This window comes from Macrobrachium rosenbergii, chromosome 7 (assembly GCF_040412425.1).
Source record: "Macrobrachium rosenbergii isolate ZJJX-2024 chromosome 7, ASM4041242v1, whole genome shotgun sequence".
NCBI classification, from domain to species: domain Eukaryota; kingdom Metazoa; phylum Arthropoda; class Malacostraca; order Decapoda; family Palaemonidae; genus Macrobrachium; species Macrobrachium rosenbergii.
Window position 1 is genome coordinate 27,170,001 of NC_089747.1, and position 26,617 is coordinate 27,196,617.

Below are 26,617 nucleotides of genomic sequence, written 5' to 3' on the forward strand. Positions count from 1 at the left end.
ATAGTGTATGGTCCTGCTTTGTCCATGTGTATGTTTTTGACACAGGTTTTGTAATGGTAAACAGTTTGTTGTGTTGCCTGTTATTGTTAATATGATTCTGTACAATTTTTACTTTGTTTTGAGGTGTCTGTAATATAGCAATAATTTACATTAACCGTTGAAATTTTTGTCATTAGGATTTTGTGATTATTGTAGCTTTTGATTTACTGACTCTTACTACTAATTCTTGTTTTTTGCTGTCTTATGGAATGTATTTTATTTTGATTATAATGTTCAGACTCAACAGTGTTCTCTAATGGTCCCACAGAGCTGGAGACAGAAGGGTCAAAGTGGTATCCAGTCACCATGGCCATTAAGACCATGGAAGGACTGGGAACACAGCTTATTAGTCCCAGGAAACTCAATTCAAAACTGAGAATTCGAGAACTGAATGAGCAGTGTGAAAGGGCTGCGCAAACCCTTCCCTGTGAGATCCTGAAAGATCACTAAGGAAGAACAGAAGTGTATCCCTTCCACCCAGGTTGCCCGACCAAGGAAATATAGGGGAACACCCCTGGAACATCAGCAAACCTAACCCATCGTGTAGGTCAAGTAAAAAAAGCCAATGAATCATGTGAACGAGCCATGCAAACCCCCGTGTGGGATCCCAAAGGACTGTGGTGAGAGGGGCTGAAGTGACCACCCATCACTACAGTCATCCAACCATAGAAAAGCAGGGAAGACACTCCAAACATGTTGCTGCCTGTAAACCTGGTCTGTACACCATGAAAATGAGAAGCGAACGAGCCACATGCAAAATCAATGCACTACTTTTCTCAGAGAGAAAAAGTGAATTTGACTCGAAGCAAGCTTGAAAGCTTACCAAGCCAAGGAAAGGATACAGAAAAAGAGGAAAAAGGCTACACAGCCTATTTCCAAAGACAACAAAGGAAGGCAGTGACAGCAGGAATACCTTAAATAAGATAAACCTTACTGTCACAGAACTTACACGTGGCTAATTTTACCTTACCTGAAAGGAAAGTAGTATATTAGAAAGTCCATATAACAAAGAATGATACAGCTATTGTGTAGCTACCAGAAAACGTTATGTGTCGGGTGAAAACCGTATTCATAGCAGCAAGGAAAAAACACTTAATACTTTACAAGAAAGCTTATTTGACCAATGGGTTTGAAAAAATGCTATATACAGTATACAATTAGTCTACAACCAAAATCAAAAAGGTTACTAAAGTTTAATCAACAAAACTTCAAACAGCAAAAGTCAGGCAGAGAGTTGTAAAAGACGTCTGAACTTGACAGTGGATTGAAGCAAAGTGAAGTGCAGACTGACAGGTGGGGGCTTCCCCTGCCTGTCGGTAGTTTACTACCTTGTCAATAACTTTGAAAGTCCATTCCAGCTAAATTCCTATGTAAAGGACAAAGGTCTGTATTTGCGTAGGGACAATGACAAGCAAATATAAAGCATGTCATAAGAAACAGAAGAAGCATTCAATGAGGCAGTTAAACCTGTTAATGTACATGAAATAGCAAAATTTAAAAGTAATCTGTATTTTTCCTAATGTACATGAAATAGCAAAATTTAAAAGTAATTTGTATTTTTCCTAACATAAAAACCTGAAGTTCTTTACATAGGATTTAGCTTGCAAACGCAAGCTGGAAGGGCAATTCAAACTTACTGACAAAGTAGTTGGTCTGCACTCCACTTTACCTTCCAACCCAGGTACCAGAGTGAGGGTTGGCTAAGGTGGGCTGTTAATGTAAAGAACTTCAGGTTTCTATGTTTGTCCTCCTCTCCCCTTGCTGAGAAAGGAAGGGAACTTGCATCCCTTCATTGCCAAAGAAATGACTGGTGCCCAGTCACATAGCTAATCTGCACTCATCTCCGTCCAGCTAGTAAACGAAATAACGCTCTGACTGCATTTACTGGTGAGGAAGGAGGAAAAAGAGACTGGTAGAAGAACCAGTCACTCATAATCTGCCTCCTGCTAACTGGATACCTAGACGAGGTGCTTCCTGTCCCAGAGGGACCTGAACTTACTATCCAACCCACTGTTCAGCCACCACTAGTCCAAGGGAAGTAAGTCCATGGCCATCGGGCAACATTCCACAGGTAAAACACTGTGTAGGTGATCACAACCGATTACCTCTGCATGTAATACCTAAAACCCAACAGGTTCCTACTGAGTGCAAAGCACAGGGTGATGCCCCTACGATCATGATCTGTCGTCTGGGCTGCAATTCTCCTTCCACACTGAAAGAGACAACACCAGCAGATACATTACAGAGTCAGGATATGTAGTGCACTCAGAAAACTCCTTCCTAAACTCTGCTAGTACTAACCGAAGAGTTGCCGATATACATATCTGAGGTGTTGAGTTCCTTCAAGATAGTACTGCACCGCAGAACTCAAACAGAACTCAGAAGAATCTAAAAAGGGTTACTACTAAAAAGTCCTTTTGTGTGAATAATGAGAAAGATTCAAACTGATGTGACCTACAGTTCTGATCTCCTTACAAAATCTGGAACAATGCCAAACATACAGATCTTCAGCCTCCTGAGTACCCTATATACAAGACCCCAGATGACTCACCTATGCTGATGTCATGGTTAAATGAGACACTGTCTCTGGGTTCAGACCTGTCTGACAACCCCCAAAAACATTCGTACAGGCTAAGAGTCAAACTCCTAAAGGTGAGAGTCACGAACCTTCGGGATTTGCGTCCATGAAGAGAAAGACTGATATAGCTTTTCAGCAGTACAAAAGATCTCCTTCTAAAATGGAAAGATCTACAGTAAACCGCCCATGGATTCAGTTCTCACAATTCGCAGAATTTTCTGTGGAACCTGGGGGATTCGCGTTCTCACAATTTGCGTAATTTTCTGTGGAACCTATCTATAAGTTATTCGTGGGAAAACTTGCCCAATCGCGGATTTTTTCGTAGAGCAATATTGTGTATTTTCAAATTATTTTCGTGACTAAATACTGTACTGTACATACATATACATTTTATGATAAAATAATGATTTACAGTACTGTACTAATTTCAAATACTGTAATACTGATCTTACACACCCGAGTTGCTAACCACACACAATACCTAACTTTTCACTGAACCAACTAATGGGCATATGCGATTTTTTCACAGACACACGAAATTCTCGAGAAATCCTGCAGAAGTGGGTATGCTTAATTTTTTAAGTAATTTACAAGTTTTCATGCTTTTATGTGTAAAATCTGTATGAAAAATGCATTTCATGTTTTAATGTGCAAAATCTGTATGAAAAATGCATTTCATGCTTTTATGTGTAACATCTTTATGAAAAATGCATTTCATGCTTTCATGTGTAAAATCTGTATCGAAAATGTATTATTTTTATTTTTGTACATGCATAAATATGATGCAAAGGTAATTTCAGCACATTCAGTTAGTGTACTTTTACAAGATGTGATACCCATTTGCAAAGTTACTGCACTTTTCAAAGAAGATACCCCTGCAGAAAATGCATTTGATGTTTGAAGTACATTTATAAGTTTTCATGCTTTTAACTGTAAAATCGATATGGAAAATTTATACTGTATTTATATTTTTGTACATAAATATCATACAAGTATTATGTCCACTTGCAAAGTCTTTGTCACAAGGACTTTACATGACCTTGAGATGAGGTTGTTCAGTCGCGCTCATTTGATAAAATGAATTCGTTAATGTAATATCAGAGATGTAACTAAGAGTTGTATAAGTGTCATTCTTTGAAAATTACTTTGTTACCCTCAGAGAAAAGTGCTGGTGCAATCTGTATGTGCATGTAATTACAGCACGTTCAGTTGGTGTATTTTTAGAGAAAAGTGCTGGTGCAATCTGTATGTGCATGTAATTACAGCACGTTTAGTTGGTGTATTTTTACAAGATGTGATACCCTTAGTTACTGCATTTTTCAAAGATGATACCCCTGTAGAAAGTGTGTTTAATTTTTAAGTTTTTTGTTTTTAGTGTAAAATCAGAATAGAAAATTTGTATTTATATATTTATGCATAAATACGATACAAAACAGTACAGTTACTTATTACAGTATCTCCTCTCTCTCTCTCTCTCTCTCTGAGTTAGCTCAAACATACTTTTACAACTTATTATTTCTCTGTACGTCATTACCTGTACAGTATATAAATTTTAAATTGATTGAATTTTACCTGTAATTGTACTACCATCTACTTAACATTATGTACATGTTTTCGATATTTTATGGAATTGTACTTTTTGTTATGATTGTGACACATGACGCTTGCCTAGTGACGCAAAGAAAACGGCTTTTACCTAAGTGACAAAGAAAACTGCATCCCATGAATTAGGGGTAACATTAGTATATCGTGACGACCTACTGTGTAAATGTGCTATTATGAAACTGTGCAGTACTCAATTTTTATGTCAACCATTTACTGTATTCCTTTTTTTGATGGGTAATAAGCTAAATTTTAAATAAAATTACACTAATTTTAGTTCATTTGCCATAGCTTAATACTTTGGGGAGCATGATTAGGTATTATTTAGTACTTAAACTCTGAAATAAACATTTATTAGCATCTTTAAAGACCATGCCAAACTTACGCGAAAATTCACCTTACACGAGGGGCTCTGGAACCTAACCTCACGTAAGTTCGAGGTATGACTGTATTAATATTGTTTAAAAAGATTAAATAATGACATTAAATATAAATAATAATTTTCTCTCTCTCTTTCTCCCTTCCTTTCTCAGTTCTCTCTCTTACTGAGATGAGAGAATTTTTATGCATATGTAATGTGTATGTTTACTTGTTTTGTATGATAAATATGACATTTTTATGATAAAACAAAGTTTCATATATACTTATCAAGTAATTACATAGCTAAGAGTTTCTACTCACATGGCAGCTTGAATGAAAAAATTCGCAGGTAACACTTCAAAGTTTAGTGCAGGTGACTGTCCTGCCCACTAATGGGAATAACTGTACCAGGAATGACTTAGCAAACAACCTCATTCTGTTTATGCCATATCTTACCAAGTAATTACATAACTGATTCTCACATTGACAGGAGGTGGGATACATGGACATATTCTACTCCCAAACATTAAGACATGTAATGAATTTGAAATAGAAAAAGTTGCTAGCATTAATACAATGCTTGTCGTTCCTTATTAGTTAAGAGAGCCTGCAGTAGAAAACTACCCCTGATTGGTGTTTAACTTAACCTGTAGTGACGTGGCGGAATAGCCAGGAGCCCCTGCTACTTAAGTGGAAGCTTTGCAGTGGAAGAGAAATCCAATGGTTAGCAAAGCATCATTGAAGGTTTTGCAGCGAAGGAGCTAACCAATGGCTAACAAAACTTCAAAAAGTGACCTTGCCCTGGGCGCAGTACCACAACAAAAACAACCAAATAACACTGTCACCTACACTGAAATAAAAACCACGACCCATCCACAGATAGTGGTGGGTGCTCCAGGTACATTGTAACCTCCCCCCAACCTCCCATAAAACTCAGCACCTTACTACAAGGTGAAGAAATAGTAGGAGAAAATCCTAGGCTTCCTTCTGTGATACCATGCCAGTTACCAATAACTGCAAGGTACTGCAAAAACTTAAACACTGTTAACTTTCCTTAAACAGCGAGGAGCAAAGATCGACTACACTTCTAGAAGGTCTACTGCAGAATGGACGTAAGGGGCATATATTGCCTGAAGGCTAATGAGGTAGAAGCCATTCTAACTTCTTTAGCTTTCACTTAAAAGTAGGCCAAATGCTCTTCTGAATCAAAGAGTGGTCTCAGAAACCAAGTCCATTCACAAAAATAGGACAATACATTCTTAGAGGGCAAAAACGGTCCTTGGCAGACCGAAAATCAGCAATAATAGTGCTGATCCTGGTTATCGGCGCTGATATCCGGTTATCAGCGCCAATAACCGGGGATTGGAGCCGATAACCGAGGATCGGCGACAAAAATCCGGTTATCATTGTCACCAGACAAGTGCTGTAAAACCGGATCGCCAATAACCGGGGGATTGCCTGTAAAGGCTATGCATGGCCCTCTGTACTTCTGATCCTGCTCAGGTAATACCTGAAAACTCCAAGTGAATAGAGAGCTCACTACTCTTCCCCAGAGCCAAGGATGTGGAGAGCGTTGGCGTCAGATGATCGGAAGCTGGAGCCAGGAGGTGGCAGCAGGCTGTAGGTGGTGACATATGAGCTGGCCGCCCTGAGCTAATCGCTCGTGAGCTGGTGGTTCTTGAGGCATGCACTGGCACCAGGCAAGCAGGATGTCAGGTGAGGGAAGAGCTTAGGAGCTGGTGGGCGCTCCTGGGAGCCCGGAGCACTGTCTACGACTGTCAAGAACGTCTTCTCTTCCATTATGTTCTCGAGAGAGGTAGAACAGATCTGGGACATGGAAGGGTCATCATTCTTGGTTAAAAAATCCCAGGGTAAATAAGCAAACCGTAGCTTGATACCCCTAAAAAGAGGAATAGGAGATTCAGCTCTCCTCCAATAAAAGGGGCAATACTGCCATTGAGTCATAGGTGTCTCAGAAGAAGAGACTCAGAGTCTGAGACACCTGGTTCGGAAAATCATTCACTAGATTGGTAGACTAATCTAGAAGATGATGTCTGCATCTTTCAAATGCCTCTTGTAGCACCTCTGGAAAACCTCTCCTTCCTGACAAGCACCCCGACAGGCTGTCCCAACAAAAGTGGACCACCCTTGGTGGTATCTCTACAACTGAGGTCGTTTGAGAAGATACAAATAGTGGAAGGATTCTTGGAGAGTCCACCAACAACTGTAGCAAGTTTGGGATTCATAAATCATGGTTCACAACGGGGTTATGAGGAACGTTGTAACTTTCCGACAAGTCTGAAAATGTTCAGCAGACCTTCCTTGGCCATGTCGAAAGGTGGAGGAGCGTAGAGGTCCAGGTTGGAACGACCTTGCAGAATGTTGTCTGTGGCCCATGCTAGAAGGTTCCTTACAGTGGCAGACAGCCAAGCTGGCCTGTCCTGACACATCAAGGGATTCAAGATCCACTCAGGAGTAAGAGTGAGTTTCTGACGGCCAAAAATTCCAGCTGGACTACAAAAAACTCGATTATCTTCCGCGGTAAAACTCTCTTGCTGCTTGGTGCCGAGAAAATGCTAAAGTGAGTCTCTTTGCTAATGTAAAAACGTAAGGACTGTGGTTTTGTCTAAATGATACCACAGTCTAGGAGTGAGCGAGGGTCGAGGAGAACTGAAGCCCTAAGTGCATGGCTTTCAGCTCTCTGACACACATGTGAAGGTTCCGTTCTTCCGGGAACCCTTCCCGGAAATTTCCCAGTTCCCCGAGTGGGCTCCCCCGTCTTGACCAAGGAGAAAGAAGCAGTCTAAAACTAGTCTCATGATGAGGTACTGTACTTCCCTTCCAAAAGTTTAAGTTCGGAGTGCCACCACCGCAGGCACGAATGAAAACTAGGTCTTGGGAAAAACAGCATAGTCTGGCTATGATTCCCTGTCCCTGTTGGCCTTGTGGGAATGGCTGATGTTCATGGCCAGAAAAAACAACAAAAGTAAGCAAAGCGAAGGCTGGAGAGAAGGCTTATGCCATAGAGGTTGAAGCCTAAATTCCCACACTGGAAGTTCCTGTTTCGTAAGATGGGTCTGAGATACCGTCGGAGTCTGCATGTGGACATGGAAGGCAGTATCCTACATCTCCTAGAACTCCACCCAACTGCTCTGGAGAATGGAAGACAGGACTCTTTGGTTCATCTCTGCAAGCAACCAAGCAAACTTGAAGAACATCATCAGACTTGCAGACAACTAAGCGGACTAGTTGTAGACCCTGCCGATACTTGACATTTACGGATGCATGGACATCAGGGCAGGATCAACTTCTTATTTTCGATAGTGCCTTGCATGGACTCGATGGTACCTCGTACAGACCGAAACATATGTGTAACTGTACATGGCTAAAACCTATATCTGAGACACTTATAAAATCTTTGAAAGTCCATAAGAGACAAAAGCCTGGCCATGGGAAAACAGTGGCCTTGAACCAAAAACCAGGTGTGTCCACTTCTGCAGTTTGACACAATGCTCTAAAAGAAATAGTCCATGAAAAGGAATTAGATGTTTGGCGGTGGGAGTCTAGTATGGCTAGATAGTGTCGAATGCTCTGGAACAGGTGTCAGGTGCCCAGGAGTCAGCGCCAGGTGCCAAAAAGCTGGTGTCAGGAGCTCAGAAGTTGATTTCTGGTGATCGGGAACAGGCGCTGTTAGTGAGAGGGTTCATGGCACTTTCTCTTCTGCTGGAGCCCAAGTAAGTTCTTCCAACAAAACAACACTCAGGAGGAAAGAAATCATCATTCCAAAGGAAACTGGACCAAGGATGAGATATATGGAACCACAGTGCAACCCGTAGGAAGGCTGAGAGCTGAAGGTAGTCTTTTGACCGCTGGCTGGGAAGTGGAAAAACGGCAACCATTATCTGCGTGTCTTCCAGAGGCCGTGAGAAACCAAAAAGATGTCATGGTGCTTAAAGTCTGCACCAGAAATTTCTGAATTGGATAAAAACTCTCAAATACAGTTGTTTAATTGATTCACATCTCAGTGGATATCCAAGTCCGACTCATCCACCAACATTCCAAATAAAAAGAAAAAGCAGCTGTGATTCTCTTGGTAGATGGCTGAAGGTGAAGAAAACAGGGTTGAAAGCGACTGTATGTCTCTTCCAGTAGAAAAAAAGAGCCCCAACGCTCCCTCTTGCAATCCAAACGGAGTGGAAAACTCAAAAAACTAACTCAACCATCCTTATCTGCATAGGACAGGACAAAGAGACCAGCCAAAGCGATGCCTCTCGGTAACACTTGAGAGTCTCCAATTTTGTTAGCCCCTCCTCCTGAAGTCGATCAAGAAAGACAAGAAAGACCTTTACTTCAAAAACTTGACACGAACTTCAGCCAGGAAGACTATGTCCATCTAAGCACAGAGGGAGGAAAAGACAAAAAACACTTGTCTTGCTCCCTTAAAACAAAAGTCAGATTCCTAACTCCCCGTGGAGGTGATAGCTTTCTTCAACAAGCCCATAAATTCCTACACAAAATTCCCTGTCCGCAAAGGACAGTGCTCTGAGACACTAACTGACGTCACAAAGGGAGCAACTCGGCTCATCTGGAATGTATAGCGAAGGTGGAACAGACACCCGGTGATCAGAGACTAGTGTCGATCACTTGAAGACCAGAGCTAGGCGGTCAATTGGAAATTGCACTCACAAAAGAACAACTGTATGTCCTTAGAAGAGACAGGTGTAGAGCAAAAGAGAGACTGGACACCTTTCCAGTAGCTGTCCGTCGATACCTGTAGACAACAGGCTCGACTGAAGGCAGCTACTGGGGCAAAACCCCTTCAGACTCCCATGGACCAAAAGTATGCCTCCTCCCAGTTTAGGGGAGTCTACAGGGACTGGGTTTAGGAGACCCGAAGGAGTTGGATAGCCACCCTCTTCACTACACATCCAGTAAGACACCTTTCCAGTGGCTGTCTGTCGACACCTTGAACCGGCAACAGGCTTGACTGAGGGGGTGACTACCCAGGGAACTTCCCACCAGCCTCCATTGGACTTTCTGTATGACTTCTCCCAGGTTTAGGGGAGCATGACAGTAACTTAGGTCTAGGAGAACTGGCGGGCTGGATAATCACCTCCTCCACTGCACAACACTTTCCATTCACAGAGTTAATTTCTGTTAACCCATACACAAGACTAGCAAAGGCACAGGAGGGAAACAAGGGAGACAGGCACAGGAGCAAGTGGAGAAAAACAACAAGGGCCAGTAGCAGGAGAGAAAATTGATGCGGGGAGACAGTTGGCGCCAGATAGATGGAAGTCAGCGCCGGGAGCTGGGAGCTCTCAGCAGACGCCAGGCTGTAATTGGTGCCAAGTTAGCTTGGTTCCAGGAGAGCTAGTAGCTCTAGAGCGAGTTCAAGAGCTGATGAGCATTTTGGGCACTTAGTGTATGGTTCCCGTCTGTCAAACATGGTTATTCTCCTCAAAAAACAGCAACTAAAATTAAAGCACAAATTCTCTCCTTACTACATATGCCCCTACACTTCCAGTTCTCAGCAAGGAAAAGTGTAAGATGTTCAATTAATCCTTTAACAACAAAAGTTTGAAGTACACAGAGTACCATTAAACATGCTTATCTCAATCCCTATCAAATGTATTGATAAAATACTGATCCTGAAAGCTATAGGCTTGAAGGCTACCCAAAATCAGCGATAATACATCACAGAAATCTGGCCTCTGACCAACAAATTTAAGAACAAAGCTACCATCAACACTCGATGTTTACTCAAGTTCCAGCAGAAACAGAATGAGATCGTCTGCTAAATCACTCCTGGTATTCCCGTTAGTAGGCAGGACAGTCACCTGCACTAAGCTTTGAAGCGTTACCCACGAATTTTTTAATTCAAGCTCCCGTGCGAGTAGAAACTCTTAGCTATGTAATTACTTGGTAAGTACTTATATAAAAAATAATTTACTAATTTTCAAACAATAATGTTAATGTAAACACAGCAAAATATCAATTCATTAAAGAAAATATAGTGAATTAGTATGATTTTAGTTCAATCCCTGATCTTTTTCTGTATCCAACTTGGGGGAGAGACGAAGGCATAACTGTCATCATAAAAAAAAAAGGGTTAGCACTTGGCCAAAGAGTCTCTCTCTTTCTCACCTACTAATCTAGATTATGTTCTCGCTCTCTCTCTCTCTCCCTCTCTCTCACTGAGATAGATGTTTTATGCATATGTAATGTACATGATTATTTGTTTTGTATACTGTAGTTTTATAGATAAAAGTGATGTTCCTTTGTTATTAATTTTTTCATATTTTCCATGCTATAATTACAATATTTATGTATTTCTACAGTAAATTATGTAAAATTTTAAAACAAAACATATTGATTCCTAGTCTTTACCGAAAGCTTGGAATGAGGGGGGGTGTCATCTAACAGTCAATTTATCTTGACATACTGACAGGATAGGGAAGAAAATGTCCACTTTGTGGTCAAATAAAATAGCTACGAAGGATACTGAAAAATCTCACGTCATAGGATACTCAGAATCTGAGAGATGGACAGATAGATAATTGATAGATAAAAAGGGAGAGTGGTTGATAGAAAGATATACTCGCTCTGTTTGTTATTGGCTGGAAGGGTTAGAAGTACAGTAAACCCCCCGTATTCGCGTTCTCACGATTCACGGACTCACATATTCGCAGATTTCTCTTTGAAACGTATCTACCCATTATTTGTGGAAAATTTGCCCATTCGTAGTATTTTTCACTGAGAAATATTCACTAAATACTGTATTTTCATCTCATTTTCATGACTAAATGCACTTTTTGTGATATAAAACTATTAAAATACTCAGGTAATGCTCGAGTTACGATAATTCACCTTACGATAATTCGATTTTGCAATGGGGTAAGCAATTAATACCGATACGACAATATTATTTACAAAATATTTTTAAATTTCACACAGGCACAGGCAGCAGCATAATCAGGCAGTGAGAGACCAAATTACAATAGACAACTTTTCCTCCATCTCTTTATCCCATCTTCTAGTTAAAAAAGTAAAAGAGAATGATAAAAGTATTGTTAGTAACGTTATACTCTTGCATAAATGCGTACAGCCATAAACAACCAACCAAGACACTGTTGTTTTGCTTATAACCAAATTGGATAACAACAGCCGTTTACCTGTATTTCAACCATTGTACGGTAATAAACAATTACCGTAGGTTAAAGCACTTTAAGCTGCAAGTTGTAGCTGAAGCTGAGAAAACAATGTTCAAGCTGCTAATGACTGTACTGTAATGTAAATTGTCGTGCATTAGCAACATGGATGAAACTTGATCATAATTAGAATGGGAGAGAAAGGATTTTAATCAAAACTGCTGGGCATGAAAGAACACATTAATGTACTGTTATTTTTACGCCGATAAACGATAAATACGTAAAGCTTGTATTACGATGGAATCAAGTGAAAATAGCGAACGGAATCTTGAATTTTTTTTACACAAAACAAACGCCCCCAAATGGCCATCGTCAATCGTCATCTATTAACGAAAATAACAGATAAATTAATTTCACAACAAGACATATTTTAGTTATATTTCGACTTAAAAACACTTCGTATAACGAAAAATAACCTTGCCCCTTATAAATAAAGTATCTAGACTCTAGAGATTCAGTTATACCAACTAGAAGCAAGAAAAGCGCTCTGAACTGAGTTAAATGTGGTGAAATAAACGCAGCGTAAACATTTCCAAACCAAAACATTTATCGCTATGATCGCAATTTATAATACAAAAGCAACATAAGAATATATACAATATGATTGGATACAGTGAATTAAGGCATAACATTTTACAAGATCCATGAAAAAGCTGCATATTCGTTATGTTGACGTATGTATAATACAATGTGAGAATATAGAGTACAGTATAATGTAGGCTATGCTACTGTGTATGTATACAATATACCACAGTGTAGGATAAGCTAATTCTTGTTTGTTATTCAATTTCTCTTTGTATAGAATTATCATAAGTCACTTTGCATGAACCTCCAGAATTAGCTGATATTAATAATTACTATACCGTATATGTGAAGAGTATATTTTATAGCGTAGGGTAGAATACCATATATGTGTATGTATACAGTACATAGCACCGAATACCCTAGTATAGGCTAAGCTATGTTCGAGATATGTTTTGGTATTCCTTACGTTTTTTCCAACAATGATTTTTTTGGAATCTAACCCCATTGTAAGTAGAATACCTGTATAAGCATTTTTAGTTTGTTTTGACTGTGTCTGAACTATCAAAACAGGCAGTTCTAAGTGTTTTTAGAAGGGTTCTAAGTATTCGCTGGTTTTAGCTATTCGGGGTTGTGGTACACATCCCTTGTGAATACAGGGGTTTTACTGTATGTATGTATATATTTTTAAGGGTAAAATGTTTAAGATGACTTTGAAATTATATTAATACAGTACAGTAATATAATTTCCAAGTTTAATACAGTAACAGGATACCAGTTTAAGGTATACAGTATTTGATGCACGATGCTAGTTTAAGGTATCTGAACTTTCAAGATAGGCAGGTATAAGCATTTTGAAGGGAGGGTGTTAAGTACTCATGGATTTTAACTATGGGGGGGTTGTGGTACAAATCCCCCGCGAATATGGGAGGTTTACTGTATTGTACTCAAGTTTAATCAACAAAAGTTTGATCGGCAAAAGTCGTGCAGAGTCGGGAAAGACGTCTGAACTCGATGGTCGCCGGGGGCGAAGAGGAATGCAGACCAACAGGTGGGCAAGGCTTCTCCTGCCTGTTGGTATTTACTACAGAACCTTGTCAATAACTTTGAATGGCCATTCTAGCTCATATTTGCAAGCTAAATCCTTTGTAAAGAACAAAGTTTTATATCTGTGTAGGAATAAAACTACATAAAGGTACAAGCACATACAGGAATAGATAAAAGTACATCAGAGAACAGGTAGAGCATGTAAAGGAAGAAGAGACTATTGAGAGACATATGAAGCAGTTCAGTGAACAAGCTAAACTTCTCAATGGACAGGTAGTGTCAAGGAATATCTTCCCTACTCATGTTGTATAGCTTTACACTTAGTTCTTAGTACACACCTGTTACATCATTTGATGTGGCAGCACTTGCTCCACTACCAGTTTCCATAGAAGAGGGGCTTGCCGGTTCAAGTTCTACATGATCTGTCTCAGTATCACGACTGGTGTCAGCACTTGTTTCCTCTTCTGAGGGTGCTGAGGTAATGACGGTGGCATTCTTCCCAATGTCATTAGTAGCAGAATTAGTCTTTTTTTCACTACTTTTCAAAGGTCTATCTTCTTTACTATCACATACAGTTCTTTCATCAGATGATGATGAAGAGGTAGAAGGAGGTCTCTTGGGCCGATAATTTCGTTGCCTTGATTTTGCCCCTTTAGGAGTAAGACCAGATGATTCACCCTTGTTTGTTTCTCCTTCGGATTTCTTGTTTTTATCACCATCGGATTTGTCTATAGATATGTTATTCTCCTCATTTTTCATAGCACTGTCTTTCTTGATACCCCCTGGGGCACTGTCATCTTTGGAGCAATTGGCTTCAGCTTCTGATCCCTCCGCCATCTGGAGAGGTCACACACTTCCTGAAAATGTAATAACAGCACATTAAGAGAAAAATATTATACAGTACTGCAATGCAATTCATAAAATAACAGATCTGACTACCATCTATATATATATATATAAAATGGATGTGTGTGTGTGTGTTCCAGCATATCTCTGAGACGCAATGAGCAATTTCAACCAAACTTGGTATACATATGACTTACTACAGTATCTGGAAAAGAATACCGTGGGGGTAAGACATCACTAGCACCAAAGGGGGTAGGGGTGGGAAGGGCTTCCCTGAAACAGGGATGGTTCTGACCGTACATTACTAAATAAACTCTATGGGTTTATCATACCTCATTTTGGTATCATAGGACTTACTATCTGGAAAAGAATTCTGTGGGGTAAGGCTGGGGTGACATAAAAATAACCAAAAACGACACATAGTGTCTAATCCACAGTTTTCAAGGTCGCCGAGATGAATAGTGACACTCCCGATTCTCTTTAATTCTAAGTTCTGGCATGATATGGGTAAAAAAATAAAATGTCAAAAATGACAGATATTAGTGTCTAATCCATAGTTTTCGAGATCGCTGAGATGAATAGTGACACTCTTGATGCCCTTTAAGTCCAAGTTCAGCTCTGATGAGAATGGGGGGTGAGAAGGGGTGAAATATAAAATGTAAAAAATGCTGGGCAATGTAACTGAAGCAACTATCTTAACGAGAGAGAGAGAGAGAGAGAGAGAGAGAGAGAGAGAGAGAGAGAGAGAGAGAGAGAGAGAGAGAGAGAGAGAGATTTATCGGTTGTCATTCAGAGTTTTCCAGGGCAGTGTTGGGTTGGTCAACTAGTATAGCTAATAAAAAAATGAGAATTTTCATTAAAAATTAATTATTTGGATACTTACCTACTGTTAAAGTTAGCTTATAACTTTGCTCCAGTAGGTGCAATCAGCAATCAAAATAAAACAAAATACTGTAACACTTGGCTAACCCACTAGGACTGTCTCTGCAATCACCTGTTTCCCATCAGATGGTGCTGGAATGTTTATGTTCTTGTCAGAATTCTTCAAGAACACTGACTAAAATGTGAGGAGGCTGGGTGGGTTTCAACTTTAACAGTAGGTAAGTATCCAAAAAATTATGATTTCAAGTGAAAATTCTCATAATTTGGAATGAATCTTACCTACTGTTAAAGTTAGCTGTCTACCACATTGAATGAGGATGGTGGGTTAGTGCAGCCAGAGAAACAATGTTCAGCCAAGCAAACTAAAAGCTTTTTAATGAGGGGAAAAAAGCTTCCCAACATTCCTGCCTGCTGCGTGATCCTTACTGGCTAGTACTGTTGCCAGATGGAACCAAAACAGAGGATCCTTACAGGGGAAAAAAAGGGCTCTATCTCGTAAAGCACTAGTGACTCTTGTGCCTAAGTCGAAAGCCCATAACCGACAGTCCAAAACTAAAGACAACTACCACTTTTATATATGAAGGTGCACTCCTATACACCAATGTGCACCTTCATGCTCCCAAAATTCAATAGCAGCATTTCCTAACAATTAAAGATAAGATAGAAAGCAAGATTACTATCATATTTGGTTCAGGAGAAGGTGTCCACACTGCAGCGATAGGACTAAGGGCTTTACACTTCATGCTAAATTTGAATATTTCACAAAAAATATGAGTCAACAACAGTTACATCTCCCGAGCTGCATGACAAACTTCCCTGGCGAAAGATTTTAAAGGAAATAAAGATGTGCTTATGGTAAGAAAGCCATGAGAATTATTTTCAAAAATGGTAAAAGCTCAGGAATCAAGTGTGTGTGTGTGTGTGTGTGTGTGTGTGTGTGTGTGTGTGTGTGTGTGTGTGTGTGTGTATATACACTGACTTAAGTATTCTTGGACTCACGAGTGTTTGGTCTCATAACACCACAGAAAAATACTTAACTCCTCCTCTTGAAAGTTTATGTTTGTCCTGGTACCCTTAAGAGTTCTAACTGGACATAAGACAGCTACTTCTTCCTTGCCTAACAAAGCAGTTAAATTAAGCAATGTCACAAATCTGAGAAGGACTTTCACTTCTAATCTTTTCTCTAAGCAATGAAAGAAAAAAAAAAAAAGAGAGGTGTTGCCACTAGAACAAAGCCCACATAAAAGAAAGGGCTTAAAGCTCACTAATATAAACCCTGAGGAGTTCTAATTGGGCATAAGACAGCCGCTTCAGCATTGCTAACGTCGTTAACCAGATTAATGGTGCCAGTAAGCGGTGTATCAGTGTCGGTAGGTGGTTTATCGTTGTCAGTAGGCAGTTTATCAGCATCAGTAAGTGATTTTCGGCGCCAATAAGCGGTTTATTGCTGTCGGTAAGCAGTTTATTGGCGCTTGTCATTGTAAATTACTGTGATGTTCCGGTTATCAAGGATTTTTGGTTATTGGCACTCGGCCCGGAACGGAACCTCCCTGTTAACCGGGGACAGCCTGTATCCTTCCCTGAGAACCATCACTACCAAAGGTTCTTCTTGATGCTTTTCCAAACACTTCTGAAACTCTGCACACGGCCTTATGAGGATCCACACAACCTACTTGAACTGGGACTTCAAAACATTAGTTATGGTTACATGTGTAATTTTTCCACTTGAAATGTGAGCCAGATCACTACTGAAGCAGACCTTGAGAGTGGTTTGGGAAATTCTACATGGAACTCACATGCAAAAAAGGCTGTAGGGGCAAGACCCTACAAGGAAGACTTCAAAGGCAGTAGTACAGTACTAAGAATATTCCAATCAGATTGGAGACATCTTAGGTGATGGCCTTAAACGCTATTAATGGTTGAGCAGGGCTACTTGTATGATTTGTACACAACTTTTCCATTACTTTACAACTGAGCTGTAAAAGGAATAAGACATTCCTCCCATTGGCCTTGGAAGTAGGTCTAGCAAGGAGAGGTTACAACTCTGACACATCATCAAGAAACTTTGCCTCTTCAGGACTAATATTTATAACTACTATCAACATCATTATCTCTAATGTGTATCTACATAAGTACATACATAGACATGCATATCTTCATATGCATGCATAAACATTTCACTATATGTATACAGTCACTCTCCAGGATTCACTGGGGATAGAGATCACAATCCCCAGCAAATAGCTAAAATCCGTGAATACTTGACACCCCTTTAAAAATGCTTGTAACTGCCTATTTTGATAGTTCAAACAGCAAAAAACCTCTAAAAATGCTTATACCTGCCTATATTAATAGTTTTATCATGGAAAATGTATTTAGTTACAAAAATATAAAAATACAGTAATTACTGAATACTATTTCTCTATGAAAAATTCCACAAATAGGCAAATTTTCTTCGAATAATGTGGATATACGTTCCACAGAAAAATCTGCGAATAGGTGCAGCCATGAATCCAGAACCACGAATAGGCAGGGTTGGCTGTAAAGTCGACCACCGGTATTCGCAAGGAATGTGTACCACAACCCCCTCTATATAACTAAAATCTGCTAGTGCTTGACACCCCTCTAAAAATACTTATACTGTAACTACCTACTTTGATAGTTCAAACACCAAAAAACCCCTCTACAAACACTTATATCTGAGTACTTTAACAGTTTTACCACAAAAAATCCATTTACTCACAAAAGTGGTGTGAAAAATGACATTTTTATAATAAAATGAAGTTTTTATAATAAAAGTAATACTGTAATACTTACCTGAACACCTGAGTTCGCCCTTAATCCCACTAGCCCGAACAACTCTCAATTGCCAATCCACTATTGAGAATTTTAACAGCCAGCGTTACCAACGCTGCGGGTAAAATCTTGTCACTTGAGCTACCATAACAAACGGTCGGCAATGCTGACACAGGTGTGCACCGACACTCCCACTTTCGTCAATTTCTTTATTCAAGGTCAAAACTGACGTGGGGAAAGGAGGGTGGGAATCATCCAGGTGTACATTTAAGTATTACAATATTAGTTTTATTATGAAAACTTCACATTGAAATACACTCCCTGAATACCTGAATTCGCCTGATTAACAACATTTAGAGGAGGAGGGACCAATTCTATTTCACACCTTTTGACAACCGCAGAGATGGTAGCTCACCAATCTGCTGTGCATAAAATATCCGTTTAGTCATACACTCACCATATCAATCAATGCTTTCAGTGAAGAGTACTTTGATTTGGAGGAGTATGATGAACCTCCCATGTGGCTATTCAGAGCCTCTCATGTATGGAGGGAATTGAAGCAGTGTGCCGAGCCGCTAACCCTCCGCCATCCAGGAGTGGATAAGGCCTGATGACCAACATGCAAAAAAGTATCTGTGTCGACGAAAAGCCTAGCCTACTAGAGCACTCCCTTGGACTCTCGTAGGGAAACTATCAAAGACTAAGATACTTAAAACGTACAAAACCTAAGTTCATATTATTATACTATCACTGTTGCCTAAGAATTCTAAAGACTAAAAGGAATTCCTTTATCTGGTTAACCTAAGAATCTCCTCACTAAGTGAATACCACCTCAGCTAAATGAATGCACCCTAGATGACAGACTTTACCGCTACACGTGGACCAAGAGAAAAACCCTTCGAACCTCCACACTAAGCGAATACCACCTAAGCTAAATGAACGCACCCTAGGTAACAGACTTCGCCACTACACGTGGACTAAGAGAATAACCCTCCGAACCTCCGCACTAAGCGAATACCCCCTCAGCTAAATGAATGCACCCTAGATAGTAGACTTCACTGCTACAAGTTATGAGGCGAATCGAAAGTCTCTTAAGTAAAGGAGGTAAACATTGAGACGGACTTCCAAATAGCTGCCTCCAGAATAGAAGGAAAAGGAAGATGAAGTGGACATACTCCGTATACTGTGCGGTTGGGGAAATACAGAGCTTAAGACAACGAAGAAGAACCCTGAGAAGCTTGGGAAATCACCTCCCTCTGAAAGTGACTAATCACATTCTTTGACAGCGGACGGGAAGGATTCCGCAGAGAGACAAGAAGTGTATGCGGGAGCGGATGGGGTTTCTCAACCTTTGATAAATAGACTTTAATGCTCGTACCGGACATACAGATATCTCCGCTGGATCGCCAGTAACGCACACTTGCAGATAAAGAATTTTAAATGAACAAGGCAGAGTTTTAACCTCTGACTCTGTCTTTGACAAAATTCTGGAATTCCGACAGACAAATACATATCATTTCTCACATAGGAACCCAACCTAGAAACTGCCTGAAGCTCGCCCAACCCTCCAGCTGAAGCTAAAGCTGTAAGAAAAAGCAACTTCTTAGTTCAGTGTCTTAACATTATGGCTTCAATGGGTTCAATGACAGGGGAACACAAGAAAAATATTGAAGTACTTCTGACAAGTCCCACAGAGTGGCTCGAGTCGGCAAAACAGGATGTTCACTCATAAAGAACGTAATAAATCATCAATTATCTTACTACTAGAGATTTCAGGAAGGTGGAAACTAATTGTACCGCTAATCGTTGAGCGGTAGTCAGCAATAGCCAAATACAAAAGACCCTTAACTTTCCGAAGGAATAAAAGAAAATCAGCTATTTTGGCTATGGAAGGTCTAGAGATGGAATGACCTTCCTTTCGACACTAACTTCTATACATTGTCCAGCTGAACCTGATAAGGCTTACGGGTTGACTTGCTCAAGCTAAAAAAAAGCTGTCTAACCACAGCTTTAAGGAGTCCGGACTGTCTAGTGGCTCTCTCAGTCGCCCTGCAACTAGGTACAGCACGCGACGGTTGGGATGATAATAGTGAGAATGCGGTCGCCTGAGAACTTTCACATGAGTAAGGACATAAGGACATCGGAACTTCCGTAAGGAGCTCTAGGAGTTCCGGAAACCAAGCGTGTTAGTGTGAGCAGGGAGCTATTAGAGTCACAGATGTCTTGACACTCTCCCGCAATTTCCTTATTACCTGATGAATGAGACCGGATGGAGGAAAGGCATACACCTGCATGTGATTCCAATTTGTAATGTCACATCAGTGCCTATCGACATGGGGACCACCATTGGTGAGAAATAAACCGGAAGACGATGGTTTAATCACGTCGTGAATAAGTACACCATTGCTGGCCACTTCTGGAGAACCTGGCATATTACTTCCAGAGCCAAAGTCCACTCCCCCCCCCAATACCTGACAGGAGCGACTTAGCGAATCAGCCAGTACGTTGAGACTCCCCGATATAAATTGGGGAAGAAGAGACACTTGTCGTTCTTCGCACCATCTCAGGACTCTCTGTGCTATAGTATTGAGTTCTGTTGAGCCTGTTAACCAACCCCCCGGAGTTCTTCAGATACAGTACAGCATTTACGCTGTCACTAAACATAGCCACTACTCTGTTGTGCACTAGGGCTGAAAACAACTGAGGGCTTCCTTTGCAGCCTTGATTTCCCAAAAATTTATTGACTCCTCTCGTTCCTAAACCCCGCCCCAGAGGCCCTAGGCCTGGGTTTCCTCCAAGGATGCTCCCCAACCTTGATCTGAGGCATTTGTGTACAAATGAACGTCGGGAAGAGGGGAGTCAATAGACCTTCCTGGTGTTAGTGCATTTCTACTGACCACCAGACGATCCACCAGGCAAGAATCGCTCCCGACTATAACTGCATTCTCGTTGCGGAAGTCCCAGCGATTCCTGAGACATACCTGAAGAGAGGGCATCCAGAGACGAGACCCTGGAATTAAAAGAGAGAGGCTTCTCCAAGCTGGTACCGGCCATTCCCTGCTGGACAGGAATCCTTCTACCTGCTGAAGGACCGACTGGATCCTCTCCAGGGTTGGGAAAACCCTCAAAGAAAGAGAGAGAATCCTCCTACCTGAATAAAAACTCCATAAGAATTCCCTCGCTCTTACTAGCTCCTCTAGAGAGGAGGCAAGGATCAACCAATCGTCTAGATACCTCAACACTCTGTACCCTCGATGATGCATAATTGCTGACACCCGAGACATGAGTGTTAAAGCAACCATGTTCATCATACTGGCTATGTCACCATCCTTGAACAAGAATTATCTCAGGCTAAGGTGTTCTAAGCAATCCCTCTTATGAACGTCCGGATACTGAGGGGGAAGATGACCAAGATAGAAATTTAAACTTTTCTGCTCCAAACGTCGTAGACAAAGTCACAGCATTCGCCTGGTAAGCCAGACCCCTCAAGATAAATTTATTAGGCTGCAAACAGCCACGGATCAGAAGGGACATAGCCGTCACTCTTTTAGAACACCATTACAGTAAACCTGACAGCATCCAGAGAGTGTGCAAGAGCCTCAGTCTGATTGCACAACACATCCTCCAAGCACCTGCTTCCCTAAGAGAAGTTCCTACCAACCGAGACGACACCAGAGACTTAGACAGGATTGCCTCAATTTGTTGAATGGCAACCTGACACCTGCCTAAGGGTTACTTTAAACTGCGTAAATCGTCTTACATGGAGAGAGAAGAGAAGAGTCCTGTCTATTAGAAGCCACTACCGATGCTAAATGACCGTCAGCCTCCTCCAAAGCCTGTCTAACCCGATCGATCCAAAAGGAGGCAGGAGCTGGCTTAGTGGCATAAAAAGTCTCAAAAAATAAAGACTGAATTGACGAACTCAGGAGGTCCGGAGCTCTTGCTTGAGGGTATGAAGAAGTAACCTACTCAAGCATGCGCCCATAATCGTTACTGCTGGTAAGAGGACATTCTAAGTCTGCCAGAATATCCTGCACCTCCGGATAAGAATCCTGTTCTGCAATGTCCGAACGGTCTAAGACCGACAAAGGAGGAAATGAACGAAGCCCGGACAATCATGAAGAGTCCACAAGCAGACACCCTAACCAGAATGCTGAGCACCTACACCTAATTGGGTACCCAGAGCTGAATCCGCATAGTTGAACCCGCCGGGAAGAGAAGGCTAAACCAAGAAAAACCAGCAGCCGATTCCCCATTATTAACTAGGGGAAGACGAGTGACAGTAGCCAAACCCACATTGCTAAACCCTGGGGAAGGATGCGCAAACGAAACCACTTACGGAGGGATGGAAGAAGATGAAGAAGAAGGAGGGAGAATGAAAGAGGTAGAAGCTACCCTCTGAGTTACCGCCGCGGAAAATGCAGGCGATGAAAGACGTGGACCGCTCGAAGAAGGTACCGCAAGCCCTGACAAAACCGCGGAGCACAAACCCAAACTGGAAGTGACAGGCAAACCCTGTGAAATACCTGATACTACCGGAACAGCCGCTTGAAGAGGAAGCAAGGGGTTGTGCATACCCAAAGGGATGGAACATGAAACGCCTGCGGCAAAATTCTGCCGAAACTGCGTTTTCAACTGTCCGGAGGCTCCTCCTACCGGTGAAGACTGTACTGAGGAAGGAAAGGCGGGAGGCAGAGGAATAGCAGACGCATAAAAAAAAAGTTACCCGAGAGGAGGCAAACCAAAGTCGAAGAAGGAGGGAAAACAGAAGATGCAGAAGCCGCAGGAAGGACCAGAGCAGAAGAAGAAGAGGCCGAAGAGAAGACTGAAAAAAGGAGCAGCAGAGAATGGGATAGTAAATGTTCCTGATTCCAAACACTGATCCTGTCCTGTCCCTGGTTCCAAGAAAATGCCAAGGAGACAGAGGGGACAGGTGAGAGATACCTGGCACCCTTGCATACCTGATGGAGGCCAAAGCCCCAACAAGCAAGTAAGGCTGTGGGCGGTCGTCAAACTGCACTGACAGCAGTCGTTTGGGTCTGGGAGAGTGCTCCCATTCACATGAACATGGACGGGGGCCATCCCAAAGACATGCTACAGTCTTCCTAGAAGGAGAAGTTTCTACAGGAGAAGCATACAGGAGCGGGCAGGGGTTGAGTGAGAGCCCCACGCTCTGAATTCACTCTCTCTGCTTGGTAGGGTCTAGGTCTGTAGACCAAGAACTCTCCAGATTGGGAAGGATTCCCAGGACTGGTACCGTTGCACCTGGGGTCTGCCGAACCCCAGGCAGTGATTGCTCAAGTGCCAGACAGACAAATCAAGAGTTGCAGTACTGGTAGTACCGCCAGTGATAAGACCCCATAGCCCTCTCTGTGGAAGACGGTTGGCCGTCAGAAGCCCTATGGGATTTCTACAGCTAAGAGAGGCACCCTTCTTCTTCCTTCACTTGGTAGCTTTGGAAGAAAAAGGGGAGGTGATGACAGCACATGATGATGAAAGAAAAGATAACGAATTCTCGAACTCTACTATCGGTCCAACACTGTTCCTGTACAGGAATAGGTAGGAGGGCTGTTCATGCAAACATGCACCTTAGCTATCCCCAGGTGAGCGGCTCGTACACACAATTGCTTCTATAAATCTAATGAAATAAAATAGAATGGATGCTTGATGTGACATTTACCTGCATCGGCTGCCAGATATAGCATGTGGCGGCTTGAATCCCACTCTCTGCCTGAAGAAAGAGAATGAAGGATGGCGAGGGAGAGAGACCAGTCACTTATACAAACTTCCATAACTGTGCACCTTAGGCGAGATGCTACCTGCCCTCTTAGAGGAGCTGAGTAAGCTACACAACTTGTTGAGCAGCCACTACCACAGGTCCCAAGGAAAAAGTGTCCAAGGACTTGTGGGCAATGTCCCGAAAGTAGGACGTAAACGTGGTCTGCTGTGACCATACGCCCGCCTTCAGTACCTGGGAACAGACAGATTCTTCTGGAATGGGAGGGATGAACCAATGCCCCTGACTTCATGAGCTCTTGAACGGAAAGTACCGGTGTTGTCATTGCCAGCTGCAGAGTACCCTCTCCTGATCATCTCACGAAGTCAGAAAGAGATTGTTTTCTTGGACAATTCTTTCTTGAATGAGCCAGTAATGAAGAGTGGTCGACACTCAGGCAGGGGATGTCGAGATCTCTTCAGATAGTACCGCAGCACTCTAATAGGACACAATAGCATCTCATCTGGATCATTAACAACAAAGTACTCTAGGGAGGGGATCATGAAGGACTCAAACCTGGCATCAGAGACCAACGAGTTCTGAGTTTTCACTACGAAATCCCGAAATTCGGGACGAAATCGAGCGTAACTGATCCCCATCCCCTCGAGTGTTTAACATCGAAGGAAAGTCCATGAAGTTCGCCTATTTTCTTCGCCAATGCCAAGGCAAGCAGAGAGACTGCTTGAGGATCAGATCCCTGTCTGCTGACTCTTGCATAGGTTCGTAGGATGCACGAGTCAGGCTCCTCAAATCGAGTCATGTTCCACTCAGGGGGCCTGAGGTCCCTGGAGGAGCAAAACCTTTCGATGCTTCTCGTCAGTAGCAAAATCTCCAGTGAGGAGACAGTCACTCCCTTCAGGCATAAGACTTGGCTGAAGGCAGCTCTATAGCCTTTCTCAGCTGAAACAGAGAGAAGCTTCTCTCGGCAAAGGAAGACGAGGAAGTCCGTGACCTGATGAATAGAGGCTCCCATTGGAGAGAAACCGCGTCCACAACACCAACCACAGAAGACGGCCCCTTTCCCCTGGTGCACCACTGCAGAGGACTGTCTGAGGTATCCAGCCATATATGTTGCTCCTCAGCGAGAAAAGCTTCTCACTCGCGAGAGATGCTGGATAGCCTTCAGCCGTGAAGACACACGGACTGCACTGCCTGATGGAACCACTTTACGTGTGGTTGACACAAAAGGTTGTGCCAGGGAGGAATCTCTCTTGGTGCCTCAGAAAGAAGTGCTAGCAGATTGCGATACCAAATGGCATGTGGCCACTTGGGAGCCACCAGAATCATCCTGAGATTTGGGGTGATCAACACCTTGCGAATTAGGCAAAATGGAGGGAAGGCGTAGACGTCGAGGTTGTCCCTACGCGTCCTCTGCAGCACACCATGGGTCTGGCAAGATGGAGCAGAAGGCTTGAAGTTTTCTGTTGTGCAGGGTAGTGAACAGATCGATGGTCGGAAGTCCCCACAGCTCAAACAACCTCTCCATAATGTCTGTGTGAAGGGACCACTCCGTCCCCATCACTTGATTCTGGCAGCTGAGCTTGTCCGCCACTACATTCCTCTTGCCTGGTATGTATCTGGCTGAGAGCTGTATCGAGTGAGCTACTGCCCACTCATGCACCTGCATTGTCAACTGATGCAGTGGGAGGGACACAAGGGACCCCCTTGCTTGTTGACATATGCCACTACAATCAGTCCCCGGTTATCAGCGGGCTCGGTTATAAGCGATTCAGTTTTATGGGGCTTGTCTAGCGACGAAAATTGGTAATTTTTGGCGCCGAAAATCGCCGATTTCCACTTATTGGTGCCGATACATAGCTAACCGAGGCACCGATAAGCCCCAAAAATCACCAATTTTCGGTTATCATCACACCATCAGAATGGAACCCCCCGCTGATAACTGGGGACTACCTGTACTGTGGTGTTGTCGCTCATCAACACCATGGAGTGTCCCATCACTCGATCCTGAAACTCTTGGAGGGCCAGGAAGGCCGCCTTGAGTTCCAGGATATGGATGTTTAGGTGCCTGTCATCTCGGTTCCACGCTCCTGAAACCAGCAACTCCTCCAGGTATGTGCCCCATCCCTCGGTAGATGCATCTGAGAACAGGAGCATGTCGGGAGGGGGAGTATGTAGAGATACTCCTATTACGAGGTTCCTGTCGTCCATTCATCAGTCTAAGTCCTGTCTCACTTCCTCTGATGAGGAATGGGAAAGGACCGGGGATCTCGAGACTGGGACCAGAACTCCTTCATTCTCTGCTGGAGAGAATGAAGGTGAAGTGTCTTGTGAGGGACCAGCTTCTCCAAGGACGACAGGTGACCAATGACGACCTGCCACTGCTGATCTGGCTGTTCCCGTTGAGACAGGAACAGCTGCGCTGCCTTCCTGAACCTGCTGATACGAGAGTCCAAGGGAAAGACTCTTGCTGCTACCGTATCTATCAGCATGCCCAGGTACTTTATCCTCTGCCTGGGGATGCGATCGGATTTCCCAAGGCTTACTACGACCACTAGGCTGTAGCAGAACTCGAGAAGTTGATCCCTGTCCTGGAGCAACTGCGAGTGGGAGCTCGCAAGGACAAACCAACCATCAAGATACCTCAACAGATGTATCCCGTGCGAATGGGCCCAAGCTGATACAAGAGCGAACACTCGCATGAACACCTGGGGAGCAGTCGAGAACCCGAAGCAGAATACCCTGAATTGGAGTGCTGTAGCGCTTCCCTGAGGATAGTGTAGGTACTTGCAAGAGGACAGGTGGATGAGTATTTGAAAATATGCATCATTCATGTCCACCGTAAGCATGAAGTCATTCTCCCTGATGGAAGCGAGCACTAAGTGTTCCATTTCCATCGTGAACCGAGTCTGGCAAACATAACGGTTCAAGGGAGAGAGGTCTATGACCAGTCTCCAACCCCCTGAGGCTTTCTGTACAAGAAAGATGCGGATGTAAAAG

At 42.5% G+C, this 26,617-nt stretch overlaps 1 protein-coding gene across 9 annotated transcripts in view; it reads right to left on the reverse strand.

Moving 5' to 3' along the window:
• The window catches only part of LOC136840249 (DDB1- and CUL4-associated factor 8-like), a 444,913-nt gene that overhangs the window by 409,043 nt on the left and 9,253 nt on the right, over window positions 1-26,617 (reverse strand). For all 9 annotated transcript variants that reach the window (XR_010853567.1, XM_067106872.1, XM_067106869.1 and 6 more), the window contains exon 2: window positions 13,698-14,216. Coding sequence is in view for 8 of the 9 variants with exons in the window: in XM_067106872.1 (XP_066962973.1) it covers window positions 13,698-14,196 (499 nt within the window). In the remaining variant the exon portion in view is untranslated. The remainder of the gene's footprint in view (window positions 1-13,697; window positions 14,217-26,617) is intronic.